Here is a 16,985-nt window from a genome sequence, read left to right as displayed (position 1 = left end):
CCATCTTCCTTCCAAACCACTCATTGTTGAATTTGAGATTTCGTGTGTAATGTTATTAATGTCCAATGGCCGATGAGCACCGACACGTTTTATCTATAATTTCTCTTCATTATTTATATTCATATGACAAGGATTGAAAAGGATTTGCCAGTAGATTGTCGACTTGATTCATGATGATGACTGCTAGCTAATATTTTGAAAGTATGATGTTGACATGATCAGTCCAATCAAAGCTACTATAACGTGATTTGATGTCATTTTATCTGTGGCCAATGACCTTGAGCCTTCTTGGATGGGCACTTCTAATGTATCTCTATGTCAATACCCAAAGGGCTAAAAAAATTTAAGCCTCCCCTTAGACTTCGCGGTGACGTAGTTTCCCCATGAGTGACAGAACACGGAGCCAATCACAGCGCAACGCTCCATATTTTCTGCTGGCTTGCCCCACCACCACAGAAAGCACTGAACTGGGCTGAAACACCTGCATTTTCAAGCTGCCTTACTCAAGAAAACCAAAAATAGACCATGTTTGTGTGCGGTTTTATTAACTCATTGATATGACACGTATGAATGCCAAAATAAGTATTTTTTAACAAAAAATGTGGGGCTCAAAACATGGGGACATGCCCTGAATGACAGGTCACCACTGGCTATGGCCTCACTGTGACACTACCACAAAGACATTGTGGTCACAGAATGCAAGTCGACTGAGCTCTGCATCTGCAGCTTTGCATATTTAGGATTTTGATGAACATCCTTGGGTACCTGAGAGCCTAAGCGTTGCACATAAAGTGGTAGAAAAAAGTACCCAATTGTCACGCTTGAGTAAAAGTAAAGATACCTTATGTTACGGATACAGGTATCCTGTGTGTGTATTTCTTTTCCCTCCTTCTCCCCTCCTCACAGGTGGCAATCATCATTCCCCAATCAGTCATCAATCAGTCGCTAATCAGAAGACACACCTCCTCCTGTTCACATTACCCAATCACATCCCCTTTACCTTGGTTAAAAAACCCATTCAGTTGTTTCCTCTGTAGCTTGATCTCTTTGTGTTTCAATCTCTCGCAATATCTCTCTCGTTCTCTGGATTGAGCACCTCCATATCACTTTGTCCCCACCTGTGAGTATTGTTTTTGTTATGGTGTTTGACGGTGGGAAAAGGGGGAACCAAGACAAGTTGCCCCTGGGCATACACTACCTGTAGGACTACTTTGTCTAAGAACACTAGGTAGAACTGGGCAGACCCCCACTGTATTTTTGGTTAGTTAGTTGGCTGTATGGAAGTAGTCTAGTTTAGGGGTATTTTGGGATATTTGTTTCTTTCCTTGGGTCCAGCTCAGCCCCTTTTTCAGCCCCCGTTTATCGTTCCATCTATAGGCTACTAATGTACAGTAGTTACGTCAAAGGGACTGTGCCAATTCAGACAGTTTCAGCGGCAGATAGCGCCTATCATGTATATTGTCATCTTCCAGTTGGTTTAGGCTTGACTATCACTATCGTGTGTTCTCTACACTGTGATAAATTACATTTATTGAATGAACAAGGATTAAATTAGCTTTTTAAGTGACCATCCAATCTTGGAAGACTGAAGGAGTATGTTTAAATGCTGTACATAGCTGCCTGCACCTGAACGCCTGTCCAACATCACTACTCTAGACGGCTCTGACTTAGAATACGTGGACAACTACATACCTAGGTGTCTGGTTAGACTGTGAACTCTCCTTCCAGACTCAAATCAAACATCTCCAATCCAAAGTTAAATCTAGAATTGGCTTCCTATTTCGCAACAAAGCATCCTTCATTCATGCTGCCAAACATACCCTTGTAAAACTGACCATCCTACCAATCCTCGACTTAGACGTTGTTATTTACAAAATAGCCTCCAATACCCTATTCAATCAATTGGATGCAGTCTATCACAGTGTCATCCGTTCTGTCACCAAAGCCCCATATACTACCCACCACTGCGACCTGTATGCTCTCGTTGGCTGGCCCTCGCTTCATACTCGTCGCCAAACCCACTGGCTCCAGGTCATCTACAAGACCCTGCTAGGTAAAGTGCCCCCTTATCTCAGCTCGCTGGTCACCATAGCAGCACCCACCTGTAGCACGTGCTCCACCCCCAAAACCAATTCTTCCTTTGGCCGCCTCTCCTTCCAGTTCTCTGCTGCCAATGACTGGAACAAACTACAAAAATCTCAAACTGGAAACACTTAGCTCCATAACTAGCTTTAAGCACCAGCTGTCAGAGCAGCTCACAGATTACTGCACCTGTACATAGCCCCTGTACATAGCCCATCTATAATTTAGCCCAAACTACCTCTTTCCCTACTGTATTTATTTATTTTGCTCCTTTGCACACCATTATTTCTATCTCTACTTTGCACATTCTTCCACTGCAAATCTACCATTCCAGTGTTTTACTTGCTATATTGTATTTACTTCGCCAACATGGCCTTTTTTTTACCTTTACCTCCCTTATCTCACCTCACTTGCTCACATTGTATATAGACTTTTCTACTGTATTATTGACGGTGTTTGTTTTACTCCATGTGTAACTCTGTCGTTGTATGTGTTGAACTGCTTTGCTTTATCTTGGCCAGGTCACAATTGTAAATGAGATCTTGTTCTCAACTTGCCTACCTGGTTAAATAAAGGTGAAATAAAAACATGACTGTCTTATTGGCTAAATGAGGAAAGTTGCCAGTGAGACCAAGCGTTCCAAGCTGATAGAACGTAGCTCAACTGCAAGTGAAGAATGGTTCAGAGAAGTTGACCACCGCTGACCCGGCTCGGAAGGGAAGATGAGGACCATGACATCAAGTTAAACCATCATACGCACTAATAATTATGGAGACATGGACAATGGCGACAGACAAACACATCTCAGGAAATTCCCTATAATACTGGCAAAGACAGCTGGAGTTTCCGCTTTTAAAAACAGCCTTATTCTCAAATTTCAGTGTACAGAGCTGGAGGGGATCTTCAATATTAAGAGTGCATGGATGATTTTTGTGTTGTGGGAATTTCCTGTACTGAAATCAGCTGATTTAACCAATTATTGACTTTTCAAATGCAACTATTGCATATAAAATGTTCAGAGCACAATCTTAATGATTTACACCAAAGATTATACGGTTTTCCTTCATCTTTGTCTGTACTGTATGTCAGCGATCATTAAGTCAGCGATGGGGTGACGAGGGGATAGTGTTCATCTACCTATAACCAGTTAATATTGCAGGTGTGAGCGTTTTATAATAATATGGAGAAAAATCGGGCCTCAAATGAAAATGGATGTCCCTCCCTTCCGCAAAATATACATTATCTAAACCCTCAACGAACGTTTGGGGGAAAGAAAAAAAAAGCCCCTCCCCTATACCCAAAATAATGACAACTTCTTGGACAGACCAGAGCCTTAGATGTACTGTTTTAGAAACTGTTCTGTCTTGTAGGCAGGAATTTTGATAGTGCAGAGGGGTGTGGGGCCAGAAAGTTGTGTTCACAGACCACCATGGACAAGAGTAGAGATGGAAAGATCTCCTTTAAGATCTGAGAAAGTGCCTTTTATTTTTTTTAAATCATGCAATTCTAGTAATTTTACAATACCACACACACATGATTGAAATTACATGAATGAGCAGAGATATGCCTGTGTTCATCTCATATGTAGACAAACTGAATTATGCCTGCTCGAATTTGCCTACTTTCAGCACCATGAGCTGCCTATTTCTGATTGATTGTGCTGCGGCTTCAAGTTTCAGCACCACAATGCAAGTTAATTAAATCAGGCTTATTGTCAATAACTCTGATAAATACACTGAACAACAAACGCAACATTCAACAATTCCAAAGGTTGTACGGAGTTGCAGTTCATAAGGAAATCAGTCAATTGAAATAAATTCATTAGGCCCTTATGTATGGATTTGACATGACTGGGAATACAGATATGCATCTGTTGGTCACAGATACCTTAAAAAAAAAGGTAGGGGCGTGGATCAGGAAAGTAGTCAGTAACTGGTGTGACCACCATTTGCCTCATGCAGCAAAACTTCTCCTTCGCATAGAGTTGATCCAAAGCATCCCACACATGCTCAATGGGTGACATGTCTGGTGAGTATGCAGGCCATGTAAGAACTGGGACATTTTCAGCTTCCAGGAATTATGCACAGATCCTTGAGACATGGGGCTGTGCATCATCATGCTGAAACATGAGGTGACACAGCAGATGAAAGGCACAACAATGGGCCTCAGGATCTCAGTGCATTGAAATTGCTATCGATAAAAATGCAAATTGGTGTGTTGTCCATAGGTTATGCCTGCCCATACCATAACCCTACCATAGGGCACTGTTCACAACTTTGTGAACAACTTTTGCAAACCGCTCGCCCACGCGAACCCATACACGCTTCCGTCTTCCATCTGCTCGTTACAGTTGAAACCGCTATTCATCCGTGAAGAGCACATTTCTCCAACGTGCCAGTGGCCATTGAAGGTGAGCATTTGCCCACTGAAGTCAGTTACGACGCCGAACTGCAGTCAGATCAAGACCTGGGTGAGGATGACGAGCATGCAGATGAACTTCCCTGAGATGGAAGACTGAAAGAGTATGTTTAAATGCTGTACATAGGAATGTCTTATTGGCTAAATGAGGAAAGTTGAGTGAGACCAAACATTCCAAGCTCCCAAGTTAAAACAATCACACACACTAATAATTATGGAGACATGGACAATGGCGACAAACACATCTCAGGAAATTCCCTATAATCCCGGCAGACCGCTGGAGTTCTGCTTTTAATACAGCCTCAATCACCAAATTCAGTGTACAGAGCTGGAAGGTATGTTTAATATTATGAGTGCATGGAGGATTTTTGTAGTGGGAATTTCCTGTACTGAAATCAGCTGATTTAACCAATTATTGACTTTTCAAATGTTGTGACAGCTAGAGATAATAATAACAAAAACACACACACACATGCTCTATCGACTGAGTTGGTTAACAACTTCCAGATTGTAATAAGATATAAATGGGGGGAATATAACAGTAAATTCACAGTGTACTGCAGAGAAAGTAACAGTAAATCGTCATGTACATGATGATGCCAGAGAAGCCACCCACTGGGAACAGACGTCAGTTCAACATACATTTTTGTCAGCTAATGTGAATTCAAAGTGAAATAAACAAACATTTTTACCAGGTCAATGGATTTAGGTTAAAAGTTGAGTAAAGACAAATTACAGGAAATCAAATTCCTTTATGTTGATGACTCTTTGCAAATCCAATAGGTTTTCCACGTTGATTCAATGTCATCAGAAGGAACAACGTCAAATAGATTTAAATTCAAACGGAAACATTGATTCAACCAGTTTGTGCCTAGTGAGCGGCTTTTATAGGATATATTGTCAAAGGTGTTGTTAAACCCGAGACAAAGTGAAACGCAATCAGACAAAAAACAAACCTTATGCCAAAGCAAATCAATATGCCCAACTTAGAGTTGGTTAATAACCACAACCTTAGCCAATGTGTCAGGTGAATCCACATATTTGGATGTTTGAGTAGCCTACATACAAACTGCTGTCCCTCAGTATCACCTTTTATATGACCCATCTTTATGAGATGGTACAATGTCCATTGCAGTTAAGTTATTGCCTGGCTAGAGTCTAAGGTTCCAGGCATCCCATAATGTAACTTTTTTGTAATTACTGAATTACTTTTAGTTAAGTTTAACCAAATAAAGTGAAACCACAAATCTTTTGTTAATCTCCACCTTTTCACACATCTGTCCAGTGAGGATGTGTTTGAGCTGTAACATGACATGTAATAATGGTAAAAGCTTAACAGCAGCTGTGTGACGTGCTCCCTGAGGTTAACTGAGGGACACATTTAGGTGATGCACTACTCAGGGGTCAGTAATCATACAATAGCAGTTCTTGTAAGTTAACATTTACTGTTCATGACTGTAAACGTACACCCTAGTCTCGAACTTCAGCACTGTGCAATTGAGGTCAACTCTTAAAACACCCTGGCACATATTACACCAATCTCTTTGGTATTACTCTTGCCTTGACAATGTTTCAAAGGGTTAGATACAGTAAATTGTTCTACCAAATATGGCCATGTTTGTCCCTAGAAATAATAAAAAATTATTATAATAACGCTAAAAAAAAATTCTTAGAATAAGGATTGGATCAACTTTAAGGTCCCTGAAGCATCTTAGAAAACTGGATGAAACTTAAAAAGGTGAGGAACATGATGTCCAAGATGGATATCAGTTCACATAAAGTATGCATAAACATATTTTTTTTTAATCCACATTCATTGTCTGTAAATAAGCTTATATCTCTGAAAATCCCGACACAAATAGCTTGTGTTTTATTAATAAAACAGCCTAAGGATACAGAGCTGGAGCGTGTCAAATATCATGACTGGATGGTTTATTCTGTTGGACTTTCCTGGCCTAGTGGCATGTTATTCATATTTTTCATAATACATTATTTTTTTTTTTTTAAGTATATATTTTTCATACATAGGACACGGCTACAGTAACAGGTTGATAGCGACAATTGAAACCCTTCCAGAAAAGAATAGTGCCGCATCAGAAGCATCTGTACCTTTTCAGACAGTAGAATTCTGCTCCTGCTTAGAATGTTCAGCATTGTTTCCCTGACAACAAACGTTGCTGATTGATGTGCTGTTGTGTTCTTTTTCTGATGTTTTTAAATGGTAGGGTAAATCGAAGTGTTGTGTTTTCTACTAAATGTATTGGTACGCCATTGTATTTAACGAACTTCAAAATACTTTTTCTAGGAGAGAGTGGTCTGCAAGCAGGCACCAGGCAGGGTGCACGTAGGCAGCTCGAGGTCATTTGATTGGCAGTTCTGGTTGCCTGGAGATAGAAGTTAGTCCAGCTTCAGAATGGGCATTCCTTTACAGACATGTTAAATAAACCTTCAGTGGAGCTTCAAAACTATCTCCTGAGAAGGTTTTGTGGCGACATTTAAAAAGCCATAGTGCATGTACCCTTTCAGACAAACAAACATACCATAGCCAAGGGGCCACATTCCATGTCTTAAAGGGGTACATGACAAACGGTTTTGTTATATTTTAGTCTTCTATGATGTTTATCAAATGTAATACTGGGATGCAAACTCAAAATTGAATACATTCAACTCTGACATGGTACAGGTGTCTTTTTTCTAAGCCCACAACCATGTGTGTGGGGTGTATACTTTAGTTTCAAAGTACATTTGTTTAAGACTACCTTGAAACACTCTGTGTGACCTTGATTTAGCCCACTTCAGTAAAAGGTTAAGTAACAAATAATGTACACAGATAGCTAATGAACCTGGTCCAAAATATAATGTCCTGTATAGTGTAGGTACTGCTGTGATGGGTTCCAGAAGTTGTAAACTATCTAGATATTATCCCCATGATTGGGTTATCAATCATGGGTCCTTTTTTGACCGCAGGAAGATGTTTGGGGGTGGGGATGCTGTGATTCTTTCACTGACAGGGAAATACAGGACTAGTAAATGCCCAGTGCACTACTTTGTGTTATTAATATATATTTTTAAAATGCACATTTTTGAAGGGGTACTGCTGCACCCTCAGTACCCCTACCTCCCCCGGCTATGCTTACAGAACTTCTGTTCTGCAAAGACTTATGTAAGAACCACCACGTGGTCTAAAGGGTTGCGCTACAGCGACCGTATAAAAGTTCAGCCCGTTACACTAAGCGGCACACAGGAGCTTCACATGAGAAGAGTCCTATCACTTGCACTCCCTTCAAGCAAGACAGCCACAGACATTCTCAATCCTGACAGCAATGTCACCTCCAAGCTCTACAGGTAAGTTGATGTTCTCCAATGAGGGTTAAAGCATTTTTGCAGTCATACATTGCCTAATGACCTTTCATCTCATCTTTAAAACATAATTATTCAGTTTGTAAAAAAGATTCTCGAGAATAACTTATTTTAGGCCTATTAATCCTCACAAGCTCCTTTAATAGAATTTCTAGTTCTGCTTTGATATCCATCTGCTGTTTTTTTTTTGTAGGTCTTCAGGTGTTTTTGAGTAATAATATTGTCTGTTTCCCCTTGCAGACCTGAAAAAGACTAAGTCAAAGAAGAATAAGGATCATCATTACACAGACGTGCACGGCCTGCCATGCATTGAGAAGATCGTGGCTTCTGTGGATGAGACCCCAGAGGCCATCAGTACTAATATCAGTGGAACTATCCCAGAGTGGATTAGTGGCAATTTCCTCAGAAACGGACCAGGAAAGTTTGAGATTGGTAATAACAAGTGAGTATATTTTAAACAAGCTATATATATATATATATATATATATATATATATATATATATATATATATATATATATATATATATATATATATATATATATATATATATATATATATATATGTTTAACCAGAATCAAATGAGGAGAAAAATGACTTGCTGCAATTATGAAATTAATTACTGAACTATATTAACTATTTCTTTTGCTTCTCAGATTCAACCACTGGTTTGATGGAATGGCCCTCGTGCATCAATTCAAAATCGATGGAGGTCAGGTGACCTACAAGAGCCGCTTCCTGGGCAGTGACTGCTACACAGCTAACAGCGAGAACAGCCGCATCGTTGTGTCTGAATTCGGGACTGTGGCCATGCCAGACCCCTGCAAGAACTTCTTCCAACGCTTTCTGTCCCGGTTCGAACTGCCAAGTGAGTTTACAGTTCAAGTCTGCAATTCAAGAGTTTGAGGTCAAAGAGTGGAGAATATATGACAGACGGAGAATTGATTTACGTTGTACTAATCACATAAACTGTCTTTGGTCCACAGAAGCGTCAGATAATGACAATGTGAGCTTTGTGACGTACAAGGGTGATTACTATGTGAGCACGGAGACAAACTTCATGCACAAGGTGGACCCTGAGACACTTGAGACAAAGGAAAAGGTAGGCCTTGGCTAATAAAATATTACATCGGATCTACTAGTGTGTAGCTTTTCCTTTCCTTTTTAAAGATCTACACAAACACTACCTACAGTAGCCTCATACAGTACAAAGGGTTCCATTAAGTATAAACAAATAACCAAATGATTTCGTTGAAATATTTAATAAGAGACCTATTACATTATAAACTCAGCAAAAAAAGAAACATCCCTTTTTCAGGACCATGTCTTTCAAAGATAATTCGAAAAATCAAAATAACTTCACAGATCTTCATTGTAAAGGGTTTAAACACTGTTTACCATGCATATACCATAAACAATTAATGAATATGCACCTGTGGAACGGTCGTTAAGACACTAACAGCTTACAGACGGTAGGCAATTAAGGTCACAGTTATGAAAACTAAGGACACTAAAGAGGCCTTTCTACTGACTCTGAAAAACACCAAAAGAAAGATGCCCAGGGTCCCTGCTCATCTGCGTGAACGTGCCTTAGGCATGCTGCAAGGAGGCATAAGGACTACAGATGTGGCCAGGGCAATGAGTTGCAATGTCCGTACTGTGAAACACCTAAGACAGCGCTACAGGGAGACAGGACGGACAGCTGATCGTCCTCGCAGTGGCAGACCACGTGTAACAAACACCTGCACAGGATCGGTACATCCGAACATCACACCTGCGGGACAGGTATAGGATGGCAACAACAACTGCCCGAGTTACACCAGAAACGCACAATCCCTCCATCAGTGCTCAGACTGTCCGCAATAGGCTGAGAGAGGCTGGACTGAGGGCTTGTAGGCCTGTTGTAAGGCAAGTCCTCACCAGACATCCCCGGCAACAACGTCACCTATGGGCACAAACCCACCGTCGCTGGAACAGACAGGACTTGCAAAAAGTGCTCTTCACTGACGAGTCGTGGTTTTGTCTCACCAGGGGTGAAGGTCAGATTTGCGTTTATTGTCGAAGGAATGAGCGTTACACCGAGGCCTGTACTCTTGAGCGGGATTGATTTGGAGGTGGAGGGTCCGTCATGGTCTGAGGCGGTGTGTCACAGCATCATCGGACTGAGCTTGTTGTCATTGCAGGCAATCTCAATGCTGTGTGTTACAGGGAAGACATCCTCCTCCCTCATGTGGTACCCTTCCTGCAGGCTCATCCTGACATGACACTCCAGCATGACAATGCCACCAGCCATACTGCTCGTTCTGTGCATGATTTCCTGCAAGACAGGAATGTCAGTGTTCTGCCATGGCCAGCGAAGAGCCTGGATCTCATCTCACAGCAAGTACTGGCAAATCTGGTGCAGTCCATAAGGAGGAGATGCACTTGCAGTACTTAATGCAGCTGGTGACCACACCAGATACTGATTGTTATTTTGGATTTTGACCCCCCCACCCTTGTTCAGGGACACATTCAATTTCTGTTAGTCACATGTCTGTGGAACTTGTTCAGTTTAGGTCGCAGTTGTTGAATCTTGTTAGGTTTGCTGAAAATAAACGCAGCTGACAGTAATGATGTTTTTTTTGTGTGCTAAGTTTAGGATAGGATGATTGAAGGCCTATCAAGACATTTCATTTTTGTTGATGCTCTTAACAGGTGGACTGGAGCAAATTCATTGCGGTCAATGGAGCCACTGCCCACCCCCACACAGACCCTGATGGTACAACATACAACATGGGGAATTCTTACTCTGCTAAAGGTAAGTAAGGAATCAGACCCTGCCCATTCACTAACCACCTTCACTTAAGTCTAACGAATTGCAGATTAAGAATGACAAAACACAAACCTCTTAAACCTGAAATCTGCCTGCAAACATTGGCCAAAGGTCAGTTTCCCAGGTTCCAAATAAAACTAAAACCACCAGTGTTTTTTTCAGGTGCAATTTACAATATCATCCGTGTGCCTCCGACAAGGACAATGCCAGAAAACCCAGAGGAAACCCTGGAGGGAGCTACAGTGGTCTGTTCTATTCCTTCAGTGGACAAGGCAAGACCTTCATACTACCACAGCTTTGGTGAGCAGACCACACAAAGCCTCCAGAGGCTCCATAGCTAATGACACATTTAATGTAAACAGCCTCTCATGTAAACCCTCTCACCAGTAGATGGCTCACTACGCAAACCATCTTCAAAGCAAAATGGTCATGTTTCATCCTTTTGTTAATCAGAATGCACAGCAATGATCTATCAATACTGATATGATCTGACTCAACTCCAAAAGAGTGGCAATTGATATACTGCTCATTCAATTTCAGCAATGTCTGAGAATTACGTGGTGTTTATTGAGCAGCCTATCAAAATGGACCTCTTGAAGATTGTGACAGGCAAGCTGAGAGGAAAGGGTATCAGCGATGGGATCTACTGGGACCCTAAACTTGAGACCATCTTTCATTTGATTAACAAGCAGACAGGCAAGGTAAGACCTTGGTCTAGAACGCCCTTGAATTGTTGGGAGTCTCTCAATTCGTGTTGAAAGTTTTGGTAAATGACAAGCTATGAACGAGACAAAGGATACTAAGCCTACAGTAATTGCTTTTAAGTTATACATTTCATTTCTGATGACTGACATCCTTTATTCTCTTCCAGCTCAACTCAGTCAAGTATCATGCCAAAGCGCTGTCCACATTCCACCAGATCAACGCCTGGGAGGAGGATGGCTTCCTGGTTATGGACCTCTGTGCCGCAGACGATGGCAAAGCCATCAACAACTACATTGTTCAGAACATGCGCAAGTCAGGAGAGGCTCTGGATGAGGTCAGTATAAGTCTAAACTGAAGGGTATAACCACTTCAATGAATAATCATTAAACTATTTACAAATACTATTACTAACTACAAATACATATTCCATTATTTGTAAACAGTTATATGCATTAGAATTCAGAAGAATATATACTTTTTTGTATAACTTATAAAGCATTAATAATGGCTTGTTCATTAGTTATACAGTGCCTTCGGAAAGTATTCAGACCCCTTGAATTTTAAAACATTGTTACAGCCTTATTCTAAAATGTATTAAATAAAAATAATTTCTCAGCAATCTACACAAAATACCCCATAATGACAAAGCGAAAACAGTTTTACAGAAATACCTTATTTACATAAGTATTCAGATCGTTTGCTATGAGACTCAAAATTGAGCTCAGGTGCATCCCGTTTCCATTGATCATCCGTGAGATGTTTCTACAACTTGGAGTCCACCTGTGGTAAATTTCAATTGATTGGACATGATTTGGAATGGCACACACCTGTCTATATAAGGTCCCACAGGTGACCGTGCATGTCAGAGTAAAAACCAAGCCATGAGGTCAAAGGAATTGTCCGTAGAGGCCCGAGACAGGATTGTGTCGAGGCACAGATCTGGGGAATAGTATCAAAATGTTTCTGCAGCATTGAAGGTCCCCAAGAACACAGTGGCCTCCATAATTCTTAAATGGAAGAAGTTTGTAACCACCAAGACTCTTCCTTGAGCTGGCCGCCTGGGCAAACTGAGCAATTGGGGGAGACGGGCCTTGGGTCAGGGAGGTGACCAAGAACCCGATGGCCACTCTGACAGAGCTCTACAGTTCCTAGAGATCCTTCCATAAGGACAACCGTCTCTGCCGCGCTCCACCAATCAGGCCTTTAGACGGAAACCACTCCTCAGTAAAGGCACATGACAGCCCCTTTGGATGACTTTGCCAAAAGGCACCTTAAGAATCTCAGACCATGAGAAACAAGATTCTCTGGTTTGATGAAACCAAGATTAAATCATTTGGATGAATGTCAAGTGTCACTTCTGGAGGAAACTTGACACCATCCCTATGGTGAAGCATGGTGGTGGCAGCATCATGCTGTGGGGATGTTTTTCAGTGGGAGGGACTCGAAGACTAGTCAGGATCGAGATAAAGATGAACAGAGCAAAGTACAGAGATCCTTAATGAAAACCTGCTCCAGAGCGCTCAGGACCTCAGACTGGGGTAAAGGCTCACTTCCAACAGGACAACGACCCTAAGCACACAGCCAAGACAACGCAGGAGTGGCTTTGGGACAAGTCTCCGAATGTCCTTGAGTGGCCCAGCCAGACTTGAAGCCGACCGAACATCTTTGAAGAGACGTGAAAATAGCTGTGCAGCAACGCTCCCCATCCAACCTGACAGAGCTTGAGAGGATCTGCAGAGAAGAATGGGAGAAACTACCCAAATATAGGTGTGCCAAGCTTGTAGCGTCATACCCAAGAAGACTCAAGGCTGTAATCGATGCCAAATATGCTTCAACAAAGCACTGAGTAAAGGGTCTGAATACTTATGTAAATAAAAATAAATACAACTGTTTTTGCTTTGTCATTATGGGGTATTTTAGGTAGATTGAGAATTTTTTTTTTTAAATACATTTTAGAATAAGGCTGTAACCTAACAAAATGTGGAAAAAGTGAAGGGGTCTGAATACTTTCCGAATGCACTGTAAGTGTAACTAGCTGAAGTCACTAGGATCAGGAATCCTACATGTGAACTGCTTGAGGATGAAAATATGTTTATTTGTTCAAATTAGGTATACAACACTATGTGCAGAGTGTTTCCCCGGCGATTTGTTTTGCCTCTCAACGTAGACAAGGAGACACCCTGTGGGCAAAATCTGAACACACGCCCCGACAGTACCGCCACTGCCACCAAGACTGCTAAGGACAAGGTGTGTGAATAATAATCATGCACAAGTCTTCTGTTATACATCACTGCTGAAATACATCACTAAGCTAAGCTCCCGAGTGGGGCAGCGGTCTAAGGCACTGCCTCTCAGTGCTAGAGGCGTCACTAGTTGTGATCCCAGGCTGTATCACAACTGGCCGTGAGCGGGAGTCCCATAGCACGTCGTCCGGCTTAGGGGAGGATTTGGCCGGGGTAGGCTGTCATTGTAAAATAAGAATTCTTAACTGACTTAGCTAGTTACATTTTTAAAAATGTCCAAGTTCAGTAAACAAAAGGTTGTGATTACCCACATTATGTGAATATTCACTATCAGAGCCTTATTAACTCGCTCTCTGCAGGTGTTCTGTACACATGAGGATCTGCACGATGAGGAACTCCATACGTATGGTGGTCTTGAGTTCCCACAAATCAACTATGCCAAGTACAACACCAAACCATATCGCTACTTCTACGGTTGTGGTTTCAGACATCTAGTAGGAGACACTCTCATCAAGATGGACCTCCAAGGCAAAAAAATGAAGGTTGGATGTCATTCATTCCTTTTTTTTTTAACTCAAGAATATCTGCATCAGTAACACAGTACTCTATTGCGATGCGTGATGTAGGCCTAGGTAATAGGAATAGGAAATTCAATGCTGACCTTCACACTGCTGTTCTTTAAGGTGTGGGAGCATCCTGGACTGTACCCTTCAGAGCCTGTCTTTGTACCCTTGCCTGGCGCTACAGAAGAGGATGACGGTGTCATTATGTCTGTGGTCATCACTCCAAATAAGGTCAGTCCCCCTTAAACACCTTTGCCTGTTTGTTAACAATTGTTGCTCTCCTAACTCCCAATGTTGGCCTCCTAATGTAAGCATGTTCCCTTTCTCCAGGACAAGAGCACATTCCTGTTGGTTTTGGATGCCAAGACATTCAAAGAGTTGGGCAGAGCGGAGGTGCCTGTGAACATTCCCTATGGTTTCCATGGGACATTCAACTCCACTATGACTCATAGAAGGTATCTATTAGAAAGAAAATTGGAGGCACATTAGAGTACTGTGTTCATCTTTCATTTCTTGCCAAGTATCCTTTCTGATTGACTGGATAACCATCAAAACACCTTATTGTGAAGTTTACTTTCAAAGCACTGTGAAAAACTGGTTAGTTCCATGCAAACAAAGAAAATGTTTAATGTTCTTAAATAAGTGTTTTTTGTAAGATTTACATCCACTCCTGTTTTGTGAATATATCAATCCTCTATATAAACAACTTATAATTAAAAAGATGTATTAAGAAAAGCCATGGGCAAATTTTTTATAATTTGTTTCACTCACCAACGAAAAGCTTGTAATAAATATTTCAAAAATACTATTGGAAAAAGTGAAATATAGGCTATGATAACACCACGCAATATTCCATGTGATACACAGATTAATTAGTCCTACAGCCTGAACTGAATCCATTGACTCTTGTGACCGTCTTGTGGTCACTCACAACACAGTTACTACCTAAAAGTTAGTTTCCTGTTTCGTAATGGTTAGGCTATATTTCACAGTCTCAAGTAAAAAATCATTGATTTTATACATTTTCAAAAACGAGTGCTTAACTTTGGATATTGCAGACACTGAAACGTCAATATTTTTAACCTATTTATTGTTTACAGTAGGCTACATAGGCCTAGATCTACAGTATTCCCAATGCTTCAATATAAATAGGTAATTTAAAAAGAAATGAACCACAATGTGAGTGTCATTGTGTTTGCCAGCGTGGGATAAAGAGTGAGGACAGTAAACCTAAAAAGCATACATAGAGGTCAAAATAAAAGTACTGACATGTTACTTATTGAGATCAGTGAAGAAATATTTACAAATGTCTGTAGCACATAGGCCCATGTAGCAAGTCTATCCCTGCAGTTTGTCAGAAATGAGAGCCAAGGTACGCCTCAAGTGATCTTTCTTCTCTTTCAGGTGTGACTCCAAGTTTCTGGCCTCCATCAATATGTCTTCCAACTCCCTAACTTGTGAAGCATCTATTGCAGCCCTCTCACTGTAGGAAACAAAGGCACTATGTATGATCGACATGGTGTGTACAGATTTCAAGAAAAGCATATTCACTTAATGCTTGTTAATCATAATAAAAAGTGTGTATGCAGTTAAATTGCCTGGGTACTTAACATTATATGTGATGTGGGCAAAGCACTGAAATTTAAACTAATGTGGTCTGACATTACAAAGAATGGAATGAAAACCTGTTCAACACATTTGTCACGTTACATTTGTTGTACCTACCTCAACACTTCAGAGTATTTGGAAAATAGTATGTTGACCTCTCTATTTGCACCTATCATTTGAAGGAAAATAAAGAGCAGTAATGTCAATTTCTCTGTAGCAAACACATTTAAAAAATATTTATATAATACATGCCATTTACCAGACACTTTTACCCATAGCAAGTGAATGAACTTATGAAAGGCTGATTCCAGGAATTGAACCCACTATCCTGGCGTTGCAAGCGCCATGCCCTACCACCTGAGCTACATTCTATTATTAGCTATAAGTGATGGTATCAATTGAGCCAAACATTTATCATTCTGATCTATGAAACAGAGAAATATTATTCCCAATGCAAATATGTGCATACCTGCAAGTGCACCCTCAAACAAATCTGAAGAAATTGAAGCTGGTGTTTTACTACTGTGTGTTTTTTTATTTTTTGCTGGAGAACTGTCACAATATGCAGATGTTTGTTCAACCTATTGCAATGAAAGAGAAAAGACAACTCTCAATGACTACAACACAATCAATATGGATTTGCAGGGACTAGCTAATATAAAATTGATATGGCTGAGTTGAGAACAGATTGAAATAGGTAAATTAGCTATCCCAATGGTAGATGGAAGACATGTTTTTCTGATGGCCCCAGGGAGTACTTTTCCAGCAGATAACATCAAAACTGCAGCATTTTCTGACCTCTTGTGCCATTTTTTTGGGGCCTTTGTTGTCCATTCCCCTCCCTGTCGGTGGCATCACTCTGCCTGGCAATGGTCACTTAAAAGTTCCTCACTGCTTTCTAAAAAGTTACGAGGAGAGATGTGTGGTTAGCTACAATGGCTGATGAGAGACTACATTTTAACACAGTGTAACATGTTAACGTTGGGTAATGTTTATGCGCCTGTCTAACTGAACAATTGCAGATAACTAACAACATTCTACCACCTGCAGTATCAGCACAGCTGACCTCAACTAACAAACACTGCTAACTAGCTAGCTAAAGTTTGGTTAAGCAACGGTAGCTGGCAGGGCCTTATCACTAGTTAGCTAACATGTTTAACTTAAACACATCCTTAATTTATTTCAAGGTAATCTA

At 40.9% G+C, this 16,985-nt stretch overlaps 1 protein-coding gene across 1 annotated transcript; it reads left to right on the top strand.

The window, feature by feature from the left end:
- Nucleotides 1-7,823: 7,823 nt before the first annotated feature.
- Nucleotides 7,824-15,671, top strand: LOC139382700 (carotenoid-cleaving dioxygenase, mitochondrial-like). Its single transcript, XM_071126796.1, has 13 exons — nt 7,824-7,845; nt 8,101-8,302; nt 8,516-8,727; nt 8,846-8,961; nt 10,554-10,656; nt 10,834-10,971; nt 11,212-11,372; nt 11,543-11,710; nt 13,486-13,623; nt 13,979-14,161; nt 14,303-14,413; nt 14,513-14,637; nt 15,587-15,671. The coding sequence occupies exons 1-13, from the start codon at nt 7,824-7,826 to the stop codon at nt 15,669-15,671; spliced, it is 1,764 nt and encodes a 587-aa protein (XP_070982897.1).
- Nucleotides 15,672-16,985: the final 1,314 nt, after the last annotated feature.

Source organism: Oncorhynchus clarkii, chromosome 24 (assembly GCF_045791955.1).
Source record: "Oncorhynchus clarkii lewisi isolate Uvic-CL-2024 chromosome 24, UVic_Ocla_1.0, whole genome shotgun sequence".
In the NCBI taxonomy this organism is placed as follows: Eukaryota; Metazoa; Chordata; class Actinopteri; order Salmoniformes; family Salmonidae; genus Oncorhynchus; species Oncorhynchus clarkii.
Note: the sequence above shows the minus strand (reverse complement) of the source record. Positions and strands in the feature narration are given on the sequence as shown.